Below are 24,639 nucleotides of genomic sequence, written 5' to 3'. Positions count from 1 at the left end.
AGAATGTGTGAAGTGTGCACATGCAGTGAGTGATGTCATAGCGCCCTCTTGTCGTCACATCTACACACAGCATGTGTCACTAAGAATCTCTTGCAAAAATGTTAAATAGCATTTGATTGAATATACTGTATATATTGAAGGACTTTAAAACAAATCACATCACATCTGATCAAAACTGATAAGGGTGTGAGGAATCGGTGAGGGTCAGTTTTACTGGATGTTTACCCAGAGTGCACTTTGTTTGTGCTGAACACTACACAGTACACTGAACAATATAATCACATGCGAGAGAAATTTGAGGAGGTGGTTTCAATATGCATAACATTATATAGCAGCATATTGTTGAGGATCTGTAACTGTAAATAGTAGCTGTAATAGATGCGTACTTAATGAAGAGAGTGCCTGTTAAAAGCCCGGGCTGAGCTCGAGCTGACACTTAATCAGACTCAAACAAGCCCGTCTGCTGTCAGACCACTTTCACTCTTTACACTTTACTTTCAATGTGAAATTCAAATTCACTTTTGTGCCTGTTCAAACCCGTTTGCTTTCATACAGTACAAGTGAAAGAGGACAGACGCTGTTAAGATCCACATTGACAGACAAGCAATGTTAAATAATCATTGAACTCATTTACTGATTTCCAGATATTTCAACGCCATACGTATTAGAACATAAAGATAATAAGACATCATTGGATGTTTTAATGATGAACATTAAACACAGATCAACGGTTTTGAAGAGTCCGACCGGTCACTCTGATCAGGGTGTTCAAATCCTTTCTTCGATTCTATCTTAATATGCTGGTCATTGCTGTCAAACTGTCATTACTTTGTGCAATTAGCAATTCCCTAGCAATGATCCACAACACCCTAACAACTACATAGCAACCACCCAGAAAATCCCTAGCATCTGCTTAGCAACCACCTAGCAATGCTCTAGCAACCACTCAGAACACATCATTTTATTTGTGACTTATTTTGTGGATTTAAATGAATGCAGCTTTGCTCTGGGTGTCTACAGTATGTCAAAAGACACATACACTGTTTTAACATAACATTTTATTGCGAGCTAATGCAAATTAATCTAAAATACTAACCTGTTGACAACTTATTTAAAGAAGTCGCAGTCTTTGTTCAGTGTCGGCTAGCATATTTAGACAAAAATATAAAAGGGAGCCGATGAGATGACGTACTTTTGTATGCAAAATCCGCAAGCGAGTTTTTACCCAAAGTCTATGGGTTTTTGGTAAATCGCCTGAAATAAGGTCTGTGGTAAACAAAACCTATAAATATTTTCACGTTTTATTCTATGACATAAAACACACCCGTTATAACCCGCTCGTGATTTTTTAAACCTTTATTGTGTCTTAAAAACGGCGGTTGCTAACAAGTTGTTAAAAGCGACTACTTCCTTTGGCGGGGACGTTAGACGTCATCGCGCATATAAAGCTCACAAATAATGCAACATGGGCACAAATCTCTTAAAACATAGATGCAGATTCATTCACGGAGTAATTACTTACCAGGGAACACATTTTAATCAAGTTTGAAGGATTTTTTTTTTAATAGCATATAAACAAGTTTACATACAAAAAAGGCATTGAATAAACAATATTAACAATTTGTAATTCTCAAAGGCAGACATATTAGCAAATACAATATGTAACATTAAGTTTTTACAATAAGTGTACAATCATGAAAAAACAATAACGGAAAATATAAAAAAGATAAGATAAGATCAAATTAAATAAATTGAAATAAAAATAGTAAAGATATAGAAGCATAGGAGTTATAGGGCACTTAGCTCACTGAAAAATATGGCAATTTTAGTAGCTTTTACATTTGAAAGTGCATCAAGAGAGGCAGCAAAAAAATTAAGTTTGAAGGAGTTGTCGGAGGCTTGGTGGTGGTGACGTTGATATCAAGCGACCTTAAGTATTAGCTTTTTACTTATGCCGAAAGTATTTTGGCTTCAACAGTAACAACTGTTGTGTTCATCTGTAAAGATTATCTTGATAAACAAAACGTGTAAACATAATAAACTTTTGTTTATCACGGAGCTTATTTTTGGCAGCCTTCCAAAAATGCATAGGCTTTCGGTCGAGGGAACCAGCGCGGCACTTATTTCCGGGTTGGCCTACAAAAATACGTCATCTCTGAGGTACTGGATTTAGAAAACTACATTTTTTTTCCATGAATATTTTCAGTTGTGTTTACAGGAGTTTATTTACAATCGTGCTGTTTGAAAAACACCGTGGCTTACGTTTCGAACTCAGTTTGACTTTGTGCCCATCGGTAACCCCGAAAGTTGTTTGGCATTGACGGCCCGTGTCACGTGAGCACACAGATGGTGTCATTTCACACTATCCTATAGCAGAAAAATGGGATCACTATGTTCTACAAACAGGATGGACACGTTGGTGTGAGATTGTGAGGAATTACCTTCATTTCTTTTTCACTCTACTGTATATGAGATGAAGCTTCATGAGTGTTGACTGTGTTTGTGCACTATTATGAGGGCTGGACATGCAGCTGTCTGGTGTCTCTCTGTTGTTTTGGTGAGAAGCGTCTGCTGTAAACGCTCTCTATATGTATCAGCAGAGGAGATCCTGTAATGTGCATCGCACAGCTGATTATGTGACCGAAGTTCCTGAAAGCTGATTGGCCGGCCAGCAGCCCCCACCTCAAGGACACCAAGAGTGACCTGTGAAGAGTGTTGGTATTGGTATTCAGGACCGTTCAAAAGTTTAGGGTCACTAAATCACCTTTTTTCATTTATTTTAGTCATCGTTGAATATGAATGACTGTAACAAAAATGCAACTATATTTCATTATCTAACGGCATATTTTAACGTGCGTAAAAATACACAGCCATGCAAGATGGAAGATAATCGCATCATCTTGTAGGAGCTCTCCGGACGTACACTTCACAATCTATTTAGTCAATGAACGCCATCTTGACGTGAGCTTATGTAAGCTGGCTATTTTTGCACCCGTCCTTTCACACTGAAGCACAAGACGCCCGACATCATGAATCTTTACGTCCTCCAGAAGTTCAGCTGGATTCTGTGTCATTGAGTTCCTCACACAACGTCATAAATGTGCTTGGCATGTTGCTCACTGAACACACACTTTCACATGTCTTAACTTCTAGATTGTGGTTTTACACGAAACCGCACAAATGAAATGTGATCTGATATTTTAACCAACTGTGACTCGCCGCGGTTTGTGGGGTCCGGGTTCCTGACGGGTTTTTTCTCCATAAGCATTCTGAGCCTCGAACCAAACACAAGCGTATGTCACAGCCAAAGAGACACTTACAATATCTGACAGCATTCTCAAGTCATCTCGATTCACAAACATCTGTCAGCCAATCTCTGACCTCCTGAAGCAAGTGCAAGAGCAAATGCAGGAGCATTCATTTTTTTATTCAACTTTTATTGATCACGGAACCATACACAGTTCCATGTAGTCAAATGCTTTGTACGAATGTTTCGTGCAATAAATAAATATTTATTTAGAAATAAAATGTCATATTAAGAAAATAAAGATTGTGAGGATTAAAATAATTAGATGCACTGTAAATAAAATCTGTAATGATATGTATAATATGAAGGAATTTTCCACATTCATTTATTACAGCTGTTTAATTTGTATTTTAATTGTGTTGTGTTTAAACATAATTGGAAATGTCCATAAAATTAAGACATAATGTACTGGAAGAATGTTACATTGTAATTTAGAGCATGTACACCACCAATATGAGACAGAAAGAAATATATACAATTTCAAAATGCACTAAATTGCATTAAATATGCACTTAATTTCTCAGTGAAGAACATGAAAAATAAATGAGAATGAAAGGAGCACTTTCTGATCTGTAGTTTGAAGAACACGTTTGTGTGGAGAGAAGTCACTGGTAGATCATAATGACAGTTGTTATCTGTGGACTTGAGATTGGTGAGAGGTCAGTACCGCAGTTAGCCTTCATGTGACTGACACGTCCGTCTGAAAACAGCACCATATACGGCCATTATACAACTGAACTGAAATGAGCGTTGCATTCACAGTTAAAGCTGTGGTCAAATTGCCATCAGCCAGGTCTGGGGAGCGATGAAATACATATAACTTAGTTACGTATTTAAAATACAAAATTTGAGTAACTGTGTTTCATTACAGTTACTTTTAAATGGGTGGTAAACAAATCACAGTTACATCCAAAATTTTGAAAAAAAGTGATTACTTTAATGTCATTTATTTCATTTAAGCATAGATATAAACGGTAACAGGAAATTCATGTAAACAGCAATCTGTGATTACTTTTTAAACAATGTATTTTGTCATAGTGAAATACATTATAAAAGTAACTTTCCCAACCCTCCCTTCAGCACAAAGATTCTACATGAGACGTGAACATGCCATCCTAAACCACTGCATGTACCTTTATAAACATATAACGTATTGATCAGAGACAAAATGCAAAACCAATTGTGGTCGACACAAACAGGTTTGCCGGTGAAGCTGGATGTCATGCGGTCTGTGAAGCTGGATGTCATGCATGTTGTTATTTACCTAATATAACTCCGGCAGAATTTAAACAGACGATGCGCCAAGTTCTACATGAATAGAGAATGACTATAGATGGTTTCATTGGACGCACACGCCTTCCAGTCTGTGTTTGGTTATAATAGAACAATTAATATGAATATTAATTCATATGAACATGTATTGAATACAATTACAACTAATCTAATAAAGTTTGGGCCACATAACATTTGTTTATGTTGTTGCCGCTCAAACCGTCTATATGGCTGAATGCATTATAACATTTTTATCTCAGACAAAAACCTGCCAGTTGTATATTGAGCAAGATGTTTTTATTTCCTAAACCTGTAGAAATGTACAAGTTTGATGTTTGAAAGGTTTCTAGCTAGCACCAGCATTTTCATATTCTCAACATTTAATACCCGCAGAATATTTTGCAGTATGAAAATGCAAACATTGAACGTATCAAAAGTCTAGCTTTATTCATTTTTTATCACCAAAAGAATTGTGTTACTGTACTCTTTTAAAAGATGCATAACAGCGCCCCCTACTGTAAATATTGAAAACTAAAAGCCAGAAAAACACGTAAATAGCAGAGAGACGTTTCAGATGTTTGTTTTGAAAAACACAAACTTAAACTAATAGTTTGGCAGAGGTAATACTGAAGACTAATTTGATCAAATTAAGATAAAGTATCCAATAAATGACAACATTTCTAAATTGAATGTCAAAATATGTGATGACAGCCTCTGGCTTGTTTTTTTTACCTGATTTAAAGTGGTGAAATATACAGTATGTCATGTAATACAGCATGCAAACTAAAATGATTGAAATGAAATGTGACAAAAGCAAAGTCAACAAGAGCTGACCGAGACTCTAAAAGGTCACCGCAGGTCAAGGGGCCGTAATGCAGTCAAACGTCGCATTGTGAAGAATTCTTTCATTTCATCCATCTTTTCTTTGTTGGGCACAATGTCAAAGCCCAGCACCCAGCTGCTGTGAGCTATCCACTGACCCCTGAGGAAAGACCAGCGCTCGGACTTACTGCTTATTTTCACAGCTGAAACAGCACAAGTGAATGTGCTGAGACGTTCTCATTTCTGTACGGAGGAATGCGAGCGACCATTGTCTCTGCTTCAGCATTAGGTGAGATTTGAGGCCAGTCGGGGTCTTGAACATTCCAGCCCTCAGGTTCAAACTGCTCGCAAGTGGATGGTTTGGAACCCACATACAGTGACCAAAAGGCATGTCCAACTTTGGAAAATGGACACCATTTATTCACCATTATAGTTAAGAAGGCAGAACTCCCTACGTAGGCGTATTAGCAGACTGTGCATGTTTGGAGACGGATACTGTATTAAATGTTTTCATATGCATTTATGTACTGTAAACAGGGTTCATATTGTCTGATCAAATTCATCCAGTCAGGATGTCCGGCGAGAAGGTTGCAAGCTTGTACAGGGTTTCATAACCGGCTGTAACCCAAACTGTCAGCCAGGGCAGTGGAAAATCTCACTGGTGCTGGACAGCGTGACATCAGAGGCTCATCTCAGTGCTCACACCTCTCATATCATCTATCATCAGCCCACTTAAAGAGTCCAAACCCTTCACACTTGTAACCACAACAATGGAAAACACTCCTGCAAACATGTTGATGTGATGGAGGATTTACAATGGACAGCATATGATAATTTATAGGTTATTATACAGGAGTTTGGTGATTGGTTTGGTCATTTAAAGTGCTTCAAAGTGACAACATAAACAAACATTACTGCGCATGTGCACGTTCGTGGACCTCCCTTAACTTCCGGTACAAATTCACAAATAATAGAGCGCCTGTAGATTATTTCTGATAACAATCAAAAGAAACCGTTACTTGGCTAAACTTGTCTTTCCAATATTTAGAATGTAGACTGCCATACCAAACTCAACCGCTAGATGTCAGTGTACCATACGGTTTCTTTAAATGCGGCCAAACTACAGGACCCAGTCAAGAAATAGTTAATAAAATGAACTTACAAAAAATTCAACAAATTCGTTATTTAATACAATTACTATACAATGAAATAGTAATGTAAATTAATATGAGCATAAATTAAATTAAATATAAATAGTTATATTATTAGACACTAAACACAGACCGGAAGTTAACTGCAGTCCCGGCGCACGCGTCCGATAAAACGGTCTATAGTTAGAAGTATACTGTACTTAATATTTATAAAGCACCATTTGCTTGAAAGAAAGGTATTTATACATTTTAATTGTGTTCACAAGTAGACTGTATGTGTGTTAATATGGTCGCAGGTTAAACAGGCATATGTCAGCTGATGTTGTAGTGAAACCATGACAGTGATTTTTTTATGTTAGACAATAGACATGAAATGAGTTTGTCAGAAGCAGGCGTGTCAGTATGCATGTGGCCTGTTCTTTTTCCAGGATAGGCCGAAGAGGTTTAATTGTGGAAATGTGGTTTAATGTGGAAACTTACCGCAGATACTGTGTCCTCTCCGTGTCCAATATCAGTCAGTGACCGTCGCTCTTCCAGGGTGTTTTCCAGCTTCTGAAGTTACATCAAGCGTTCTGTGCTCGTGCGAGAGACTTCTGCCTAGTACCAGAGTTAAAGTGTACTGAATGCCAAGATCACGCTTACTTAAAAACCTGAAGTCATGTTTGAGCCAAAAATTACAATAATTCTTTTATCTGAAATGTTTGAAGTTAATTTTGTAGGCAAAAATATAATTGTGCCAACCTTTTTTCATTTCTTTTACTACAAAACAAAATTTAATTAAAGAACATGTTTTTTATATATATTTGTTGGCTTAATTGATTTTATTTTATACAGATTGTATTTTATATATTTGATATGCAGTAGCTGTTTGATATTTAAAGTCGGCATGAAATGGAAGTAGCGATTGTCTTTTTTTCGTATCATGAAGTATACTCGAGTGCAACGACCTCTGAAATGAGAAAAAAAATTAGGTCGGTACTTGATTTCATCCACCGACAACTGATTGGATCGTAAAACAAATAATGATGTGCACGGATAATTAATTTATAAAAATACTGTACCACTGTGTAAAACTATTAGAAAGATCATTTTTAATTGAATGCCGACTTTAAACATAGTTTTTATAGACCATTTTGTAAGAAGATCCCGATGCATGTACTGTTTCAGTTAAAAAAGAATTAAACAAATTTTAAATTTTTTCAAAAATTTTAAAGAACATCTCTAAGACTTAAATATATACGGAAACAAAAAAAATGACTGATAAACAAATTAAAAGAAACACATGTATTTATTTAATTACCTTTCATTTTATTTTGCTAGTAATGCGTTGCTATAAGTAAAAAAAAGGTTTTAGTAGCGTGAACTTTTAAGTTTTTTTTAATGGTGCTATTCTTTTAAAGTGAAGTCATGTAAAAATGTGATAATTGTGTCCTTCTCGTGTTGACTTTGAACTTTAAGGCGAGATGTTGGCATGAGGGCAGAGGGGGAAACCTTTTCAGAGCAGGAGAACCTTGAGCCACGCTAAAAATAAATCCAGATCATGCCAGGCAGTATTAGAAGACAGGCGGTCATTGACAGAGAGAACACAGTTGAGTCAGTTTAATGCTGTGACTGAACCTGCGGAGAGAGGACGACGCTGTTCTGAAAGCACTCGTGCTGCTTTTCCCGTCAGTGAACGTAAAGTTTGATGCTCTGCTCTCAGTTGTGTCTCTGTCTATGACTGTGACACGTTTGAGTTTGTCTGTGTCAAACGCTTGTGTCCAGAAAAGCCTCGACAGGTCCATCTTGATGCAGGGAGTCTCCATCAATCTGGATCGCTCTGCTCTTCTTTACATTCACTCCTCACGGCTTCACCGATCTCGCGATGTGACCTGGAAATGGCACCTGAACTCCGTATTTGAGCGAGGACTGTTGCTATCTCTTTGCCGTACCTGTTCGTGAGCGCAAGAATAACTTGCGTATTGGCCAGACATTGCAAGATTCTTTTGCCAATATTTCAAGCCGTCTTGACAATTGTCTGTTTTGCATTATTTCATTTGGTCAAGGCAGAAAAAGGTCAGAATGAGAGAGCTGATTCCCGTCCCTGTGAAGGAAAGAAAAGAGAGGGAGAGAACAAACAGCCTTCCCACCCCAACATTCCCCATCACATACTCGATCCAAACTTCTAAGAAGTTTCCTTTTTTCCACTTTGTTAAATGCAGATACGAGGCCGAGAACGCCTTCTTCTCCAACTTGAAGCTGGTGGACTTCAACATCATCGATACCTTGGGTGTTGGAGGATTCGGGAGAGTCGAGCTGGTAGGAATACGTTTTACGTTTTTATCTAAATCAAATGTTTCACCTATCGTCATCTTTCACGATAAAACACAACAGCAGTCCATACAAACAGAGTCAGTTTTAGTGCAAATTAAAGTACATTGACCCTGCGCATTAACATCACAAAACAACAACTTTATCTGTGTTTTATTAAACTGTTTGTCAATGAAAAGTAGAAGTACATCAGACATGTGCTCAGTAAGCAGAACGGGACACATGAGCAGAAAAGAGCAGGTCACGGCTGGAATTGATAGAGTTCTATTCAGGGTAACTTTCCACAACAGAGCTAACAGAGCTGACGTGTGACTTACTGTACTGACACACACGATAGATGGATGGATGGATGGACATACAAAGAGATAAATAAATAACAAGGTTATTGCAGTTTACTAGAGGAAAAGTATTAAAACATTTTTGTTGACTGAAATCAAATCAAATATTATTTTAAAACTTAAAAAAAAAAAGTGAAATGTTGCCTCAGGAGTAAACTGGAACAAGTTAAAGCTGAGGCAGTAAAAGTATTAACTGAAAATGAATTAAAAATATATATATATTGCAACATAAAGAATAAGCAAAAAATAGTAATAATAAAATGAGAAAAGCACATAAAAGCACAAAAAATATTATAAACATAAAAATGAAAAAAATAGAAGCTAATTCAAAATACTTACATGTATATTTAGCTTTTGTAAATCTTTGTTTAAACTATACTCTATTTCTGTTTTTATATATTTACATATATTACAAACCACTTTTAGCACTACTTTGTACGCAGCCCCGCTGCAAATGCTTTGGCAATGTACATTTTGTCATGCCAATAAAGCACCCTTAAATTGAAATTGAGAGAGAGAGGGAGAGAGAGAGAGAGAGAGAGAGAGAGAGAGAGAGAGAGAGAGAGAGCTGTGTCATATACACATAGATATGTATATAAGAGAGAGAGAAGGAGAGATGAGCGGGGAGAGAGAGAAAGTGGGAGATAGAGCAAGAGAGAAGAGGAGCGAGAGAGAGAGAGAGAGAGAGAGAGAGAGAGAGAGAGAGAGAGAGAGAGAGGGGGAGAGAGAGCGAGAGAGAGACAGACAGACAGACAGACAGACAGTCAGACAGAGACAGACAGACAGACAGACAGAGAGAAATAAAAAATATTATAGTTTATTACAGTAAAACCATTTAAAACAATCAAATAAAATACTGGCCTAAATTTCATTTTAAAATCTTAAACTAAAACTACATTTGAAATGTTGCATCAGGGGTAAACTGGAACAAGTTCACGATGAGGCAGTAGAACTATTATCTGAAAAAATAGGAACATAAAGAAAAGATAAAACAAACAAAAAATAAAATAAATAAGAACGAACAGCACAGAATTGCTAAAAAAACCTAAAAGTATTAAAATAAAACCTAATTCAAAATATTACAAAACTGTAATCAAAACTATAATAAATCTGACTGATGGATAGATTAAAAGAGATAGATTAAATGTTATTGCTAGATTAAGGAAAGCCCGGAGGTCCGTCCTAAAGAGGATTCCCCTTCCCATCCGTCTATTTCCCGCACTGCGGCAACATCGTAAAAACAAGTGTCCTTTAGCCGGAGACATGATCCATGCTGCTGGAGTTCTCCGTTTGCTAGATAGCTGCAGGATCAAATGAACATGCCTCCACAGACACGCAATGTGAAATATTTCTCCTCTATGTCTATTTTAAGGACCCTTAGGACACCCCTCGGAATAGACCGTGAGTCATGTGTTAAACTCAGGAGCACTTCCGCTTGTTTTTACAGAGTTTGCATTTATTAGCGCTTTCCTGCGTTTTAAGTTTTTTCCCGATTTGGTTTTCACAGGTGCAGCTCAAGAGCGACGAGACCAAAACGTTTGCCATGAAGATCCTGAAGAAGCGTCACATCATCGACACGCGGCAACAGGAGCACATCCGCTCGGAGAAACAGATCATGCAGGAGGCGCATTCAGACTTCATCGTGAGGTATCTTCTCAAACCTCTCGAGATGAGATCACGGTTAAAGGTCAAATGTCACAAACATAAACACAATCATGTCGTTCTGCAGATTGTACAGGACCTTCAAGGACAGCAAATATCTGTACATGTTGATGGAGGCTTGTCTGGGAGGAGAACTTTGGACCATTCTTCGAGACAGGTACCGTTGATGGTTGTGATGGATAGGCTACTGGTGGGAATAGTATTGAGTAAGCTCGGGAAAGTTTCAAAGCTTGTTTATTTCGTGTCCTTCACAGAGGATCATTTGAAGACTCCACCACACGGTTTTACACCGGCTGTGTGGTGGAGGCCTTCGCTTACCTGCATTCCAAAGGAATCATTTACCGCGATTTAAAGCCAGAAAATCTCATCCTGGATCACAGAGGATATGCCAAGCTGGTGAGTATTCATCTCGCACGCTTCCTCGTGTCGACTGACAAGGACTATATCTCTCACGCATTTCTGCTCACACATGCAGGTGGATTTCGGCTTTGCTAAAAAGATCGGATTCGGGAAGAAAACCTGGACTTTCTGTGGAACGCCAGAGTATGTAGCTCCAGAGATCATCCTCAATAAAGGCCATGATATCTCAGCAGATTACTGGTCTTTGGGAATCCTCATGTACGAACTCTTGACTGGAAGGTGATGAATGTTTTCTGTCGTTGCGTTTGAATCATTTGTCTAGTTTACTCCTGTTAGATCTAACGTGTGTTTTCCGTTCAGTCCGCCCTTCTCAGGACCAGATCCGATGAAGACTTACAATATCATTTTAAGAGGGATTGACATGATAGAGTTTCCAAAGAAGATCACCAAAAATGCCGCCAATCTCATCAAAAAACTATGCAGGTGGGCAGATTCATCATGTTTATATTTACGATTCATAGCTGAGTCTGGGAACGTTCTTGGAACGTTAAGCTAATGTATAATTCTTTCAAAGTTACAAAGAAAGATATTGAAGTAATCTTAAAAGGACATTTCATTTACATTATATAAAAACATTATTCTTATAATGTTAGCGGTATTGCTAGTGGTAACCTTTCCATAACTTGGGAAACGTGGGAAAATGGGAACGTTTGGAAACGTTTTGAGAACGTATTTTTGTTAGTTGGGATATTATTTATTGAAATCTTCCGAATTCATTTTCATAGTTTGATAGTTTTCACACTATGTTCATATAAGATCCAATAAAATGTGTATCCCAAAGCTTGAGAAAACATTTCCAGCTTGAAATAGATTTAATCAAATTTGAAAATAGTTTTCTGAAAGATATATCGTCTCCTCAGGGACAATCCATCAGAGAGACTAGGAAACTTGAAAAACGGAGTGAAAGATATCCAGAAGCACAAGTGAGTCTGGACGCTTTCTGTAACACACATATTCATTCATGAAATCCAAACAGAAAACTCAAATCGGTGTTGTTTCTGCATCGCAGATGGTTCGAGGGCTTTAATTGGGAAGGACTTCGCAAAGGAACTCTCACCCCTCCAATTATTCCTGACGTGAGTCCTTCACATCCACAGTCAGAAACGAACAATACAAATATTTAACAGGGTTCAAATTTGCTTAAATAAAATGCCTCTGTTTTTGTCTTGTTTTTTTTTATACAATTAATTAAGCATCCTTAAAACAACATATATTACTCAAGATATAAAATGATAAAAGCTATTTGCCAGTGAGGCGAGACAAATAATATAATTTAAAAGAACAAATATGATTTTTTACCTCATTGACAAACAGCTTTTTCTTTTACTTTTAAAGTCCCAGTGAAATAAAAAATGACAATGCCTATTTTTTCATGAAATACAGCGTTTATTGTAAATAGTTTATCAATGTGGGTCATTCTCTTTTTAAAATTCGTGTGCCCTCATAATCTTCAGTTAAAATCTGAAAATCCATCCATCTTAATTGACGTATGTTAGACGGCTTGGGCGGAGCATCCATTAACTCCTCCCCTTCAACTGTCAGTCTGCTGCCAGTTCCATTTCAAAAAGCAACGGCTGTTTTTATACATCCAATCAAATCGCAGAGAAAGACGAAAGCCACGGCCACTGTTTTTCTCATTTGAAATTCCATTTCACTCCGAAATGCGTCAAACTACAGAAGTAAAAACAATCACAACTTCCAGTTCACGGGGACTTTAAGCAAAACATTACAAAACTTTGCTAGATTTGGCTGAGATATTTTTGAAACGTTTTAGTCATTTCGTCAATATATGTTGTTTTCTAGCGCAATTATCTAAACATCCTTAAAACACAACAATACGCGTATGATCACAACAAAACGATTCCGCCAAAATTAGGAAATGAAAGTCTGATGAAGCGTCAAGCAAAACACATAAATATAAATGTGATGTTTATCGTCTGATTCTTGGTGAATGGAATGGTCGTCTGATATCTTTTTCCTTTCTTCAGGTCGCGTCCCCGACCGACACCAGTAACTTTGATAGTTTTCCTGAAGACAACGAAGATCCTCCCCCAGATGACAACTCGGGCTGGGACACCGATTTTTAAAACCGAACGCGGTAACACGCTGCCCGGTGCGTCCCGTGCGGTTGGCCGGCCTGAGGGCTGTGCTCGAGGAGGACAGAAGACAAGAGATAAAGTTCTGATCTGTGACACCGAGATGCCTTCATCCACACTTCTCCCGTGGTGAGATGCCACAGGGGGCGCACGCGACTCACAACTGTCCTACTGATCCTGACTGGAGTCCAGCACGTCCTCACATATGGACTTCACGCCGGCCTTGCGTTTCACAAATGAGCCCGTCATATTTCTCGACCGATTGCACAAATGCATTTCAGGTTTTGCCGTCTTACAAATAGGTTTCAAATAAATGGATGGGGTGGGATCTGGACTGGGTATTGATCGTGTTGAATGGTTTCTTTCGAACAAAAGCATTTTCCTTTTATTTTCTTATAGCAGGATACTCGTGCAACAGAAACAGACTTATGTAAGTATAAATGTTTGTTTTATTTTGGGAATGATTGTATTGTTCATTTCATTTGTTGCTCTGAAGTCCTCTGGGTTGATTGTTTTTGGTATGCGAGGTTTTGTAATGAATTGTCACGGTTTCACCACCAGAGGGCAGATTCTCACTAGTGCACTAGTCCTTACGGGACACAATGAAGACAGGACCTCTGTAAGATCAGGACGATATCAATGAATCAAAGCAGTCTTTAGTCATTTTCACACATTCACGTGTCCATCCACCCCATAGAATGACAAGATAGATTGTCTCTCATAGCATGAACACGAAGTGCTCTGCTGAAAAAAACATTTCTGTTATTTATTGTAGGACCAGAGGTAAATATTTATGTATATATACGGTGGTAATATTTTTGTGATATTTGTAGAGATTTCTCGTCAGCGGTTCTATTGTCAATGGGTGTTATTTTTGTGCATTCGACCTGTTAGCTACTTTCGTCTCTTTTCAGATTCTGTTCTTTATTTCCAGACGGAGATTGATTCTGTGCTCAATATTTTGGCATTATTGAAAGTGCCTTACCGCCGTGGCGTCCAGAGTTTACCGTGTTTGTTTTGATGCTGCATGACTAGATCATACACCTCAGATTGTTCTTAATCGGTTGTGGCTTTTTTAAGGTTCAGAGATTTATATGCCTTTTCCTACAATAAAAGCGTCTTTCAAAGTAACGCATCGAAATCATTCTGATCTTTGCTGTTTTGTCCGTTTCATATATTCTTTGTGTAGTAGTTCCACGTCAGTAAAGCTTTACTTTGGAGGTGTTGAGGGTGTGAAGGGTCTGATGTCTATCAGCTGGTGATAATGCTCTGTAAACACAGCTTCTCATTGCTGAGCACTGTGCCTCACACACATCAAAAGATGTAAACCCAGGGGGTCGAGCAGACATCTTTGACCTCAGCTTCACAGCTAACGCCATCAGTCAATGACACGTACTAATAAGTGATTTTAACCAATACACTGTTAACACACCCCCTGTGCCCAACAGAGAAGTCATTAACCCTTCTACTAGAACCCTATTTTTAACCCTTATATGCATTGTTTATTTCATATAAGCATTTACATTGTTTATTACATTCCCATTCAAAAGTTTGAGATCACAAGTTTAGAATCACATTCACAAATGAATTATGTTGTGATGAATAAATATAAAAAAATGAATAAAAGATGATTGTGTATCATCAGTGTAGTCACCCATTGTATTGTATAGAATTTGCAGATTTGTTCTCTTGTCATTTTTTTGCCCTCTTATTGGCTGCTTTTTCTTTATTATTCAGTCTAAGACATCCATTTTAGTCGCCTTGGACTTTATAAGGTTCTTCTTTGACATTTTTGTTCAATATATTCTGTGAAAGCTTATTTATCACGTATATGTGATGTCTTTTCAAAAATGTCTTTTGATCGACATTTCTCAAAATGTACACAAAGTAAAATTTATTGCGAAAACTTTGAAGCCCAATATCGTAATTCTGCCTAGAAGGCAGATAGAACCTTATAATTTCAAGGCGACACATTTAATAAATAAAAAATTTGTACATTATTAGCAAATATTAGCAAAACGTTGTGTTTGAACAATTACATTTTGTCTACAAAACCAATTTATAAACCTATTATTATATTCTTAGAATTTTTAATATACAGGCCTATTCCGCTCTTCTTCTTTTGTTTGACATTCACTCTTTATTAATGTGACTGTTATCCAATATTGAGTATAATCAATAATAAACAGAAAAATACAATTAAAGCAAATCCCCAAATAAACATTTGACAAACAAATAAAATGGACAAAAACTGTGTACTTCTGTAATAAAATGCATATTATAAATCATGGGGTAAAGGTTCATACTTCTAGTGAAAAAAATGTATAATATTTTTCTCATGTAAGGTGTGTTTATTGTTACCGCTGTTTGTTCTCTTCTCGAGTTGAGGAAATGTCTTTGGAACCGCCGCTGCCAGAGGGCGTCCACGATCCCACAAACTAAGACAAAAAAAATACAAAATCCGAAACACCATTAGCACATGGTTCATTCCCTTTTACCAGTGATACAGCCTGTCCATTAATAGCCTACAGTTTTTTTGCAGACATGTGATTTTGATAGAATAATCTGCGTTTCAATCAGACACCTGTGACAGGATAGCGAGATTGGATTCTGAGTTCTGTTTTAATCGCTCCGTCGCTGCGATTATTACTACCGCTACATTCATTAATAATAGGCTACCAATAAAATGTGGCTATTGACTATGTGTGCGTGCTTTTGATTACTGTTGTTGTTTTTGTAAATCTCTTTTTTTTTGCTAAAGTCACTGATGGCCTTAAATGAGCTGTCCTGGGGAATATTAAAACGGGATTACCCGGCGTCCCGCTAAATGAATTTGCTGAGCACAATGTCTACAAAAAGGCGAGCAAATGGACTGTTTGCGGAGATGCCATCGCTGTTGAAGTCTGATTAAGACACGGGTTCAGTTCTGTTTGATCTAAGCTCATCAAAGGCTTCATTTTACACCACTGTAGGCTTTGGATGTACAATTAAAACAAAGCCCCAAAACAAAGGAACGGGGATGAACGCTGCCAATTCACGTTTAATGAAGTGTATTGAACGTTTGTCCTGAGCTCGTCTATTAGAAGTGACCCATGTCAACAACATCAAAGACATTGATTTGGGAGTTATCCCGGAGAATCTGGCAGACAGGCACTTTGAAACTCTTAAATCGTTTTATGCCTATAGTACCAAAATGCAATAAGGCTGCAATTACATTGTTGCTTTAGTAGTAATATCCCCAAGGACGTTTGCGCATGTCATTTATTTGAACGGTTATTGGATGGGCTATATTTTTACAGTGTTTGGTGGAAGTCCACCATATTTCAGAAAAGAAAAGAAAAACGAGTCACACAGGCTAACCAATTCATTCTAATGAAAATAATAATATTTTGCAAAACTAGAATCGTGATCAGATCGATCAACAGATGAACCAGTACCAGTGTCACGTTCTTACATTCTTATCTCAGATTGCTAATCACGTCCTATTTGTTTTAAAGGGCAGACTGAATGATAATTAATTCTGTAAACTTTTCACTTCTTCTCATTTGCATACCACTTTGATCTTTGCCACTTGTTTAATCAAACGCATTTCAAAGCGCCCCATCACAGCGAAGCGCCCTTAATGCTGCTCATCTCGTTGCATTTCTAACATAGAATATACAAACCCTCTTAGGAAAACACATTTTGCAAGAAAGTGTAGGCTACAACCCGTAAAATACATATTATGATTTCGCAATGAAGCGCGTCTCCATAAAAAACAACAACGAATAAAGTAACTTCTCATTTAGGCTACTTGGTACCTCATTATCTCAGTTCAGTCCAGGGCAGGTTTGTCCATCAAATAACACGCATTGCTTTGGTGTGTGTTTGATGCGACCCCGTGTACACAAACACATTGAGTGCCGATAGACAGACAGCTCATGGCACAAGCCTTTGAAATCTCATCCAGCTCTTTGTTGCGCGCAGCGAGGGGCGGGTGCGCGAACAACCCCGGGCGGGTATAAATGACGCGTCCCGCGCTCATGAGGACCACAGAAGAGCTGAAGTCATCTGGGAATACATCATTTCTAGGTGCAAATCCTTCGTCCTTTCTCAGTGGAAATCCCTCATCTTTTCTCTAAGAGGCAACATCTAAGGGAATACGACAATGCTGCGCACCGCCATGCTCTCCATCGCTCGCCTCTTTCTTTTGGGCTGCATTACAGCGGTATCCTCCGGCTCTTTGGTGCTCAACTCAAACTCCATTAAGGTCGGGTCAGGTGTGGCGAGCGTCAGCCTCCCGGTGAGCCCGAGTCCGGACGAGCTGCCTGCTGACAGCGGCAGCCAGAACTTCGCCATTGACGCACCGCAGGTAAGAAGACGAACGAGAAGACTTCACCTCTTCTCTTTCTGTGTGTTTGGTGGTCTAACGGTGTTTGTTCATCTCCAGCAGCCTTTGATCTGTGAGGGTGATGAGGAATGCGGCGAGTACGAGTTCTGCTTCCTGTCTCGAGGCGTCTGTCTCCAGTGTAAAAAGCGCAGAAAGCGCTGCATCAGGGATGCGATGTGCTGCCCTGGCAACCACTGCAGCAACGGTGAGACTCCTGATCTCATCGAGGAAACGTGCTGCCGTTGTATGAGCTTGAAAGGAAAGTTATCTTACTGTGTCCCTAAAATGTGTTCGTAGGAGTTTGCATTCCAAATGATCCAGACATGATCCAACAGATCGGAATGGAAGAGTTTGCGTCCATCGCCTATGAGAACTCCACTGCTGTGCTGCAGCAGCCAAAAGTAGCAATTCAAGGTTCACCACAAAACCAAATGCTTAGAGGTACGTGACACAAATAATCTATAAACTCCTATAACATTCCGAAATATTTTGCATTCTATTTTTAAGTTTGGTTCTTAATCCAATTTAAAGGAAAAAATGAACTATCACCCTGAAATTGTAACGTTAAGTAAAGTCAGTCAGCCGTGCATGATACTAATGCATGTCATTTCGTTATTAAAGGTCTGGAGGGAGAGAACTGTTTGAGATCTTCAGATTGTGCAGAAGGACTCTGTTGCGCTCGTCATTTCTGGTCCAAAATCTGCAAGCCCGTCCTGAAAGAAGGTCAGGTGTGCACCAAGCACAAGAGGAAAGGCACCCACGGTTTGGAGATATTCCAGCGGTGCGACTGTGCAGAAGGCCTGTCCTGCAGAACGCAGAGCAGCAAGTCCTCACGGAGTCTCCACACGTGCCAGCTGCACTGAACCAGCGTTCCAGGAATTTTCTTCTTGGACTTGATCAGAGGAGAAGAGGCGGGAAACTGGATTTGGATTACCCTTGTTTTTGTTCTGGTTTCCTCTGCATTGTCTTTTGTCAACATTTCCGAGTAGATATATTTGTTTCACAACGGAACTTAAATGTTACAGTAAATTACTGTATTAACCTGTAAATAATATTAGGCAGATATTTTTGTCAACCCTGTTTTGAAAGAAGCCCCTTTGTTGGTCTTCTGCTAATCTGAAATGTGTATACATCTTTTTTTACAGTCACATAGAGCTGATTTAAATGTCTATTTTATTCTAAATAAAGAGTGTAATGATCTTACGCGGTATTTCTTATTCTGTGCAAACAACAAAATATTGAGGAAGAACACAAATGAAGAGTGTAAGGTTTGTGTTTGTCTACTGACATCAAAATGGGCTCTTCAAAGCAAAACCCATAAGTACACAATGGTGACAAACCTCTTGTTTTCTCTTGATATTCTTGTACCTCTGAGCCTCTCAAAAGCTCATAGTCAGAAATGATTGGAGCGTATCCGTCTGTTACATCGCAGAGTATACATGAAAAGGATGTTTAGTTAGGTGTGGTCAGCGCCGTAAGGGCTGGTATTTTGCTTTTTTCCTCTAAAAGTTCAATTAAGGTCTATTTAATAAGGTGTGTTTATATAATAACTGTTAGAGGCCGTCCGACCTTTTATAGGTCATTCGGAGATCACTTTAATTGCGTCTGGGAGGTTATTTTTAACATCATCAGTCTTTTTCTCTTCTACCTGTTTGAACCATTTTCTACCAAGGCGAACATGACGACTTACAAACCAGCAATCTGGTTTTCCAAAAAACCAAGCATGAGGCAAGAAAAAAACCCTGCGAGAAATATTAAAGAGAAAACAAGAAACTAATGTAGTCAAGCCTGAGATTAAAAAGTAACCCACGACTGATTGATCCGGTGCTCAAAAGCATTAGACGGGTCACACATTACAAACAGGCATCTGTTTGAGGTCTCCTTGTGAATTCTGTCTGTCTCTCTCTCTCTCTTTGAAGGTGCGAGACTGTACTATGTGTCTGGCACATGAAGACACTTTAGATGCTCTACAGCGCGTGAATGAAACTGTGCCGTCTCCTGCAATTCTGTCATCAAACCGTTTCATCTAAAAATGATATTTCAGTTCTGATTTAGTGTTGGCTATTTCAAAATAAAACTTTGCTCTTGCACAACACAATGCTGTAAAAAGCAAATCTCCGCTCACTCCAAACACGCCCTCTTTCAGAAAACTCTTGCGGTTATAACTCGGGAGTAATTGGAAACTTGAAGTCTTTTACCTGGAGCTGTCAAGACAGACAAAGCAGAAGGGTAAGCATTTCAAAGCACAGGATATACAGTCTGCGATTGTCCCCTTCCCATGCATGTGTTTCGGCTGGCATCGGAGGGGCTTTCTTCCAGCTTTTGTCAACACCGTTAACAGCTCGAAGACCAAAACATCTGTGGCTGGAATCCCATGAAGCACAATGCTACAGAGAAACTCAAACCTACAGTACAGTGCTCAAGTCTTTCATGAGCAAGAGTCACCAGAGGTTTACTTTAAGGAATCATTCAATGACATTAAATGATTGATGGTGTTCAGTCATAAATAATCTCCACACATGAGCTTTAAAGAGTGGAGTTGCTGCTTTTTTAAACCTATAGGTACAATAAACTCAGGGCTTTCTGAACATGCAGTGTGAATGTTTGCAAACAGCCCCAGTTGACTTTGAAGTTGAGATCAGTCAACACTTCTCGGCACATACTATTTTTCAGCAAATAGTTAAGTAACTGGGACTCACATGCAGGGTTACTTAAAAGAGAAGCCAAACACAATAATGTGAAATGAGCATTTACCCTTGAAAGTATATGTGTGCCATTAGAGCTACAGACAGACTGTTTGAACTACACGTGACCACAGTTTGTGACATTGCAGTTTTGCTTACCAGAATGAAACACACAAACACGCACGCACGCACGCACACATGCACGCACGCACACACACACGCACGCACGCACGCACGCACACACACACACACACACACCACTCACTCACGCACGCACGCACGCACACACCTACACCCAACACACACACACACACACACACACACACACACACACACACACACACACACAAATGATCATTTACATCAGACTTCACAACACAAATGAGATCAAATGCAAAAGAAAATGAAACAAAAAAATAGTTAATATTCACCAGAATATGTACAAAACAAACAAAAATGCATTAAAAGACCCCCCCAAATAACCCCCCCCCAAAAAACAAGGGTTGAGTTACTAAGATATTTGCATAAAAAATAATGACCATGTATACAATTATGCATAAAAAAACCTCACAAGTTAAACACATTGTAAAAAAGTTAAGTTGAGTTAACTTAAAAAATAAGTAAGCTGGCTGCCTTACAATTTTGAGTTCATTCAACTCAATAATATGAGTTAACTAATGAATTTCATGCAAACTTGTGTTCACTAATATTTTTAAGTTGAATGAATTCAAAATTTTAAGGTTTAAACATTTCTTTGACTATACATAAAAAGACCATATAAATGATGTCTAAATCCAAACAAAAACATAGTTATTTGACTATGCATAAGACACTTCATCAATGACATTTCAGTTGTGCTTCATAATTGTTTGATTAGTTTGTCTGGCCCATAATTCTCCAGAATATGCCAAAACAAGAGACTTGTCATACGGATACCTGAGCTTGCATTAAAGGACATCACAAATGAGTTCTAATGAAACTTTACGATTGATGGAACACATAGACATCATAACAACTGAAGATCTGACTCTGGTCTGTAATAATCTTTCATGTTAATAACGCTTAAGCAGATGGAAGTGAGACAGAGAGGATGCTATTAGGCAAGATTTTCTACAGTGATATTTTCACGGCTCTGTATAATACGTGGCATAAATGAGGGTGTCTTTAATTTAAAGGTTGGACGTAATTACTGCTACCATTTTACCCACCACAAGAGTCACTGTTAGATGTTTCCATCAAAGGAGTGAAAATGCAGATGGTGATTAAAACAGGAGGTTGTGGAATATTATCCAAATAATTAGGCATCATTATGCTTTTTTAAGAATACAGCCATTGGAAGGAAAATATTGTGAATCACAAGTCGTTTGGCCTTTTGAATTGGATTTTATCGAATGGACTCGTACAGTTAGCGCTTGAGGAATGACCAGCCCAGACGTCAGCGAGGTGTAGAAAAACAGAGAGATGGATGGAGTCGTGCGGGTCAACGTTGGCTGTAGAATGGCTTGCAATGACCCTGCGCTGGTTTACTGGCTGGCTGACTGCAATGCTTGAAAATGACAAATGACAGAATCCCACTGTAATGATGGCAGGCGTCACCGATACGAGCTCATGCTTATGAGCGTCAGACAAACAGAGCACAAGCCTGTCTCTATGTTTACCTAAAGTCTTTATTGTAGAAGCATAACAAGTGAACATGTAAGATTGTAACATTTTGACGTCAATATATTGTGTCGTTCACGTTTGGAATCTGAATCAGGCAGACCCAAAAGAAAAGAAAATGGTATAGCTCATGTTTTGTATAGTCCTCCTAAAATTATTTAGCATAAATTAAAGGGGTCATATGAAATGAATTTTATCGTTTGTTTTAGATGTAATGTAATGTGTGTACACGATTTAAGGTTGAAAAACGCTGTATTTTCCACATACCTTGCATGTTTGTATCTCCTCTTTGCCCCGCCTCTCTAAAACATGCAGATTATTAACAAAGATCATCGCTCTGAAAAGCGAGGTGTGCTATGATTGGCCAGTTAACCAGTGCGTAGTGATTGGTCGAATACTGCAAGCGTGTGACGGAAATTTAACGTTTCTTCCCATATTTGGAACATCAGGTTCCAAAGCAATTGTACTGACAGGTACGACCATCTTACTTGCGTTTACATTTGGGCGGTCTTAGTCAAATCATACCACTAACTGACGTAGATTTGTGGGGGTGTGGTTAAACGAGGCGTTTCAGGCAGGTCTGGTTGAGCATTCGCTTTTAGATAGAATGCATCTTTTGAAACTTTAATTTTTGCAATTTTACGTGTCTAATACATGCATGGGCAACTTATAATTCAATTCAATTTTATTTATATAGCGCTTTTCACAATGTGCATTGTTCCAAAGCAGCTTTACAGGAGCAAATAAGAAAAACACAGAAAGGTAAAACACAGCACAGTGCATGGTGTTTATAGACCAAGCAAGATCATTCTAATAAATAATATCTAATAAATAAATGAATAAATAAATAAATGCAGTCTCCCGGTGAGCAAACCAACACTGCACTGCAATATAACTCACCAAAGACACAGAAAAACACTTATTTGCGCCATAAGAACCCTTTAAATAAGACACTGATGGGAGAACTGTCAACCCGATCTCATTTCATTTCATTAAGCAGACACTTTTATACAAAGTTTACAAATGAGGTAAACAATAGAAGCTACTGGAACGACATAAGGACAACTCTCGATTCTCATTCTTTTTGGAATCGATTCCCATCCCTAGAGTTTACTGCGGACGGAGAAGGGGATCGCTTTTGGGTCTGTTCTTCGGCCTCAGAACGCTTGGAATAATTGCACTTTTGGAATAAATAGCATCTAGCCATGTCTGCCTGTTTTGTGTTGTGTTTTATATTGTATAATACACAAACTATTAGGTTTAGGGGTGGGGTGGGGTTACGTGCTCAAACGCGTTTAAATTGCGCGAACAAAATAATAATTGTGCACAAAATACGATGTCCGATTAAAACAAAAATCACATCCTACACGTCATGATGGCAAAATCACACCACAATGTATAATTTAGTTACGTCTTGGATGCGTCTGCTCTCCAGCGAAGCTAATGGGAAACATTTGCGTATCATACGCACGCAAGATTGGATTTTGGCATATGTATTACACGCAATCGGAAAGCGTAAACTTGTGTTAGTTATAGGCAGATTGATGAGACCGGTGACACGAGGTGAATCTGAGCTACAGAAGAGATGTGAAGAGATGTTTTACAAGAATTTGATACGAAATGTTTATATTGCAACTTTAGATTGCAGACTTTTGCATTTCGTCTGGCAGGTCTGAACCTCTATAGAGACAAACATGAGATTATTTGTCTTCGTGACAAGATTTAGATTTCTCTGTTCTATGAGGACAGATCAGTAATGAATTTACAAGAAAATCTGTAAATTATGACAGGTGTGTAAATGTACATCAAACATAAAGGGTGTTAAAAATAAACCGCAGCCACATATGCAAAAGTCATCCTTTGGTTTTCTAATCTTGACACATTATCTCAGTGTTTATATCATCGTTAAAATGAACGGGTGTGTTATGTCATGGAATATGTGTGGTCTGGACATGTTCTCTTATTCTGTGGAGTTTTACAATGTGATTTATGGACTAATCTCAGTCACGATGTTCGCAGAATTACATGAAAAATATTTGTCATGATTTGATGTCTTGCGGCTGAGAGATTTTCATTTGTGTCAACAAATCACTGGCTTATTCTTACGCCTTCGAGAGAAATACAAAACACACGCTGGAACAGTGAGAGAGAGAGAGAGAGAGAGAGAGAGAGAGAGAGAGAGAGAGAGAGAGAGAGAGAGAGAGAGAATCTGTTAATGTGTAACATTGTGGTGCAGCTGCACTTTGATGTCACATATTTCTTGTGCACCTGTGCACGTGCACCTGTTTTAAAATGTATTTGTACACTTTCTCTTTTTCCATTTGTTCACCATCATATACATAATAACTGAGATATTTAAGAGATCTGAATTGTGATTCCTCTCTGTTATGGGATGTTAACACTGACATGGTTTCAATATTTGCTTTAAATGGAGCACTTGTGATAAGAAATCTCACATTATTTCAGAAGAAAATGTATCTTTCATCGCTCAGGTGACTTAAAGGCATTCTCATTCAAGCGTCATTTTTGTTACAAATGTTCCTGCCAAA

General features: G+C 38.4%; 2 protein-coding genes across 4 annotated transcripts in view; both read left to right on the top strand.

The window, feature by feature from the left end:
- The window catches only part of prkg1b (protein kinase cGMP-dependent 1b), a 108,465-nt gene extending 93,292 nt beyond the window's left edge, over positions 1-15,173 (top strand). Inside the window, exons 10-18 of the mRNA XM_057358450.1 lie at positions 8,754-8,850; positions 10,708-10,847; positions 10,930-11,019; positions 11,117-11,258; positions 11,338-11,501; positions 11,583-11,705; positions 12,143-12,205; positions 12,292-12,358; positions 13,271-15,173. Of these exons, the coding sequence (XP_057214433.1) occupies positions 8,754-8,850; positions 10,708-10,847; positions 10,930-11,019; positions 11,117-11,258; positions 11,338-11,501; positions 11,583-11,705; positions 12,143-12,205; positions 12,292-12,358; positions 13,271-13,369 (985 nt within the window). The 3' untranslated portion in view covers positions 13,370-15,173. The remainder of the gene's footprint in view (positions 1-8,753; positions 8,851-10,707; positions 10,848-10,929; positions 11,020-11,116; positions 11,259-11,337; positions 11,502-11,582; positions 11,706-12,142; positions 12,206-12,291; positions 12,359-13,270) is intronic.
- Positions 15,174-17,154: 1,981 nt separating this feature from the next.
- On the top strand, positions 17,155-18,890 carry dkk1b (dickkopf WNT signaling pathway inhibitor 1b). Of its 3 annotated transcripts, none has more exons than XM_057358454.1 (4): positions 17,155-17,729; positions 17,811-17,952; positions 18,045-18,188; positions 18,369-18,890. In XM_057358454.1, exons 1-4 carry the CDS (start codon positions 17,526-17,528, stop codon positions 18,608-18,610), a joined length of 732 nt encoding a protein of 243 aa, XP_057214437.1. In that variant the 5' UTR covers positions 17,155-17,525; the 3' UTR covers positions 18,611-18,890. The 3 variants fall into 3 exon arrangements, with proteins under 3 accessions (XP_057214437.1, XP_057214435.1, XP_057214434.1); XM_057358452.1 differs by having other exon boundaries at positions 17,808-17,952; XM_057358451.1 differs by having other exon boundaries at positions 17,155-17,952.
- Positions 18,891-24,639: the final 5,749 nt, after the last annotated feature.

This window comes from Triplophysa rosa, linkage group LG18, assembly GCF_024868665.1.
Source record: "Triplophysa rosa linkage group LG18, Trosa_1v2, whole genome shotgun sequence".
NCBI classification, from domain to species: domain Eukaryota; kingdom Metazoa; phylum Chordata; class Actinopteri; order Cypriniformes; family Nemacheilidae; genus Triplophysa; species Triplophysa rosa.
Note: the sequence above shows the minus strand (reverse complement) of the source record. Positions and strands in the feature narration are given on the sequence as shown.

Coding starts and splice junctions, on each gene's coding strand:
- dkk1b (XM_057358451.1), top strand. CDS start 17,526: ATGCTGCGCACCGCCATGCTCTCCATCGCTCGCCTCTTTCTTTTGGGC. Junction 17,953..18,044: donor TGGCAACCACTGCAGCAACG/GTGAGACTCCTG, acceptor ATGTGTTCGTAG/GAGTTTGCATTCCAAATGAT. Junction 18,189..18,368: donor ACAAAACCAAATGCTTAGAG/GTACGTGACACA, acceptor TCGTTATTAAAG/GTCTGGAGGGAGAGAACTGT.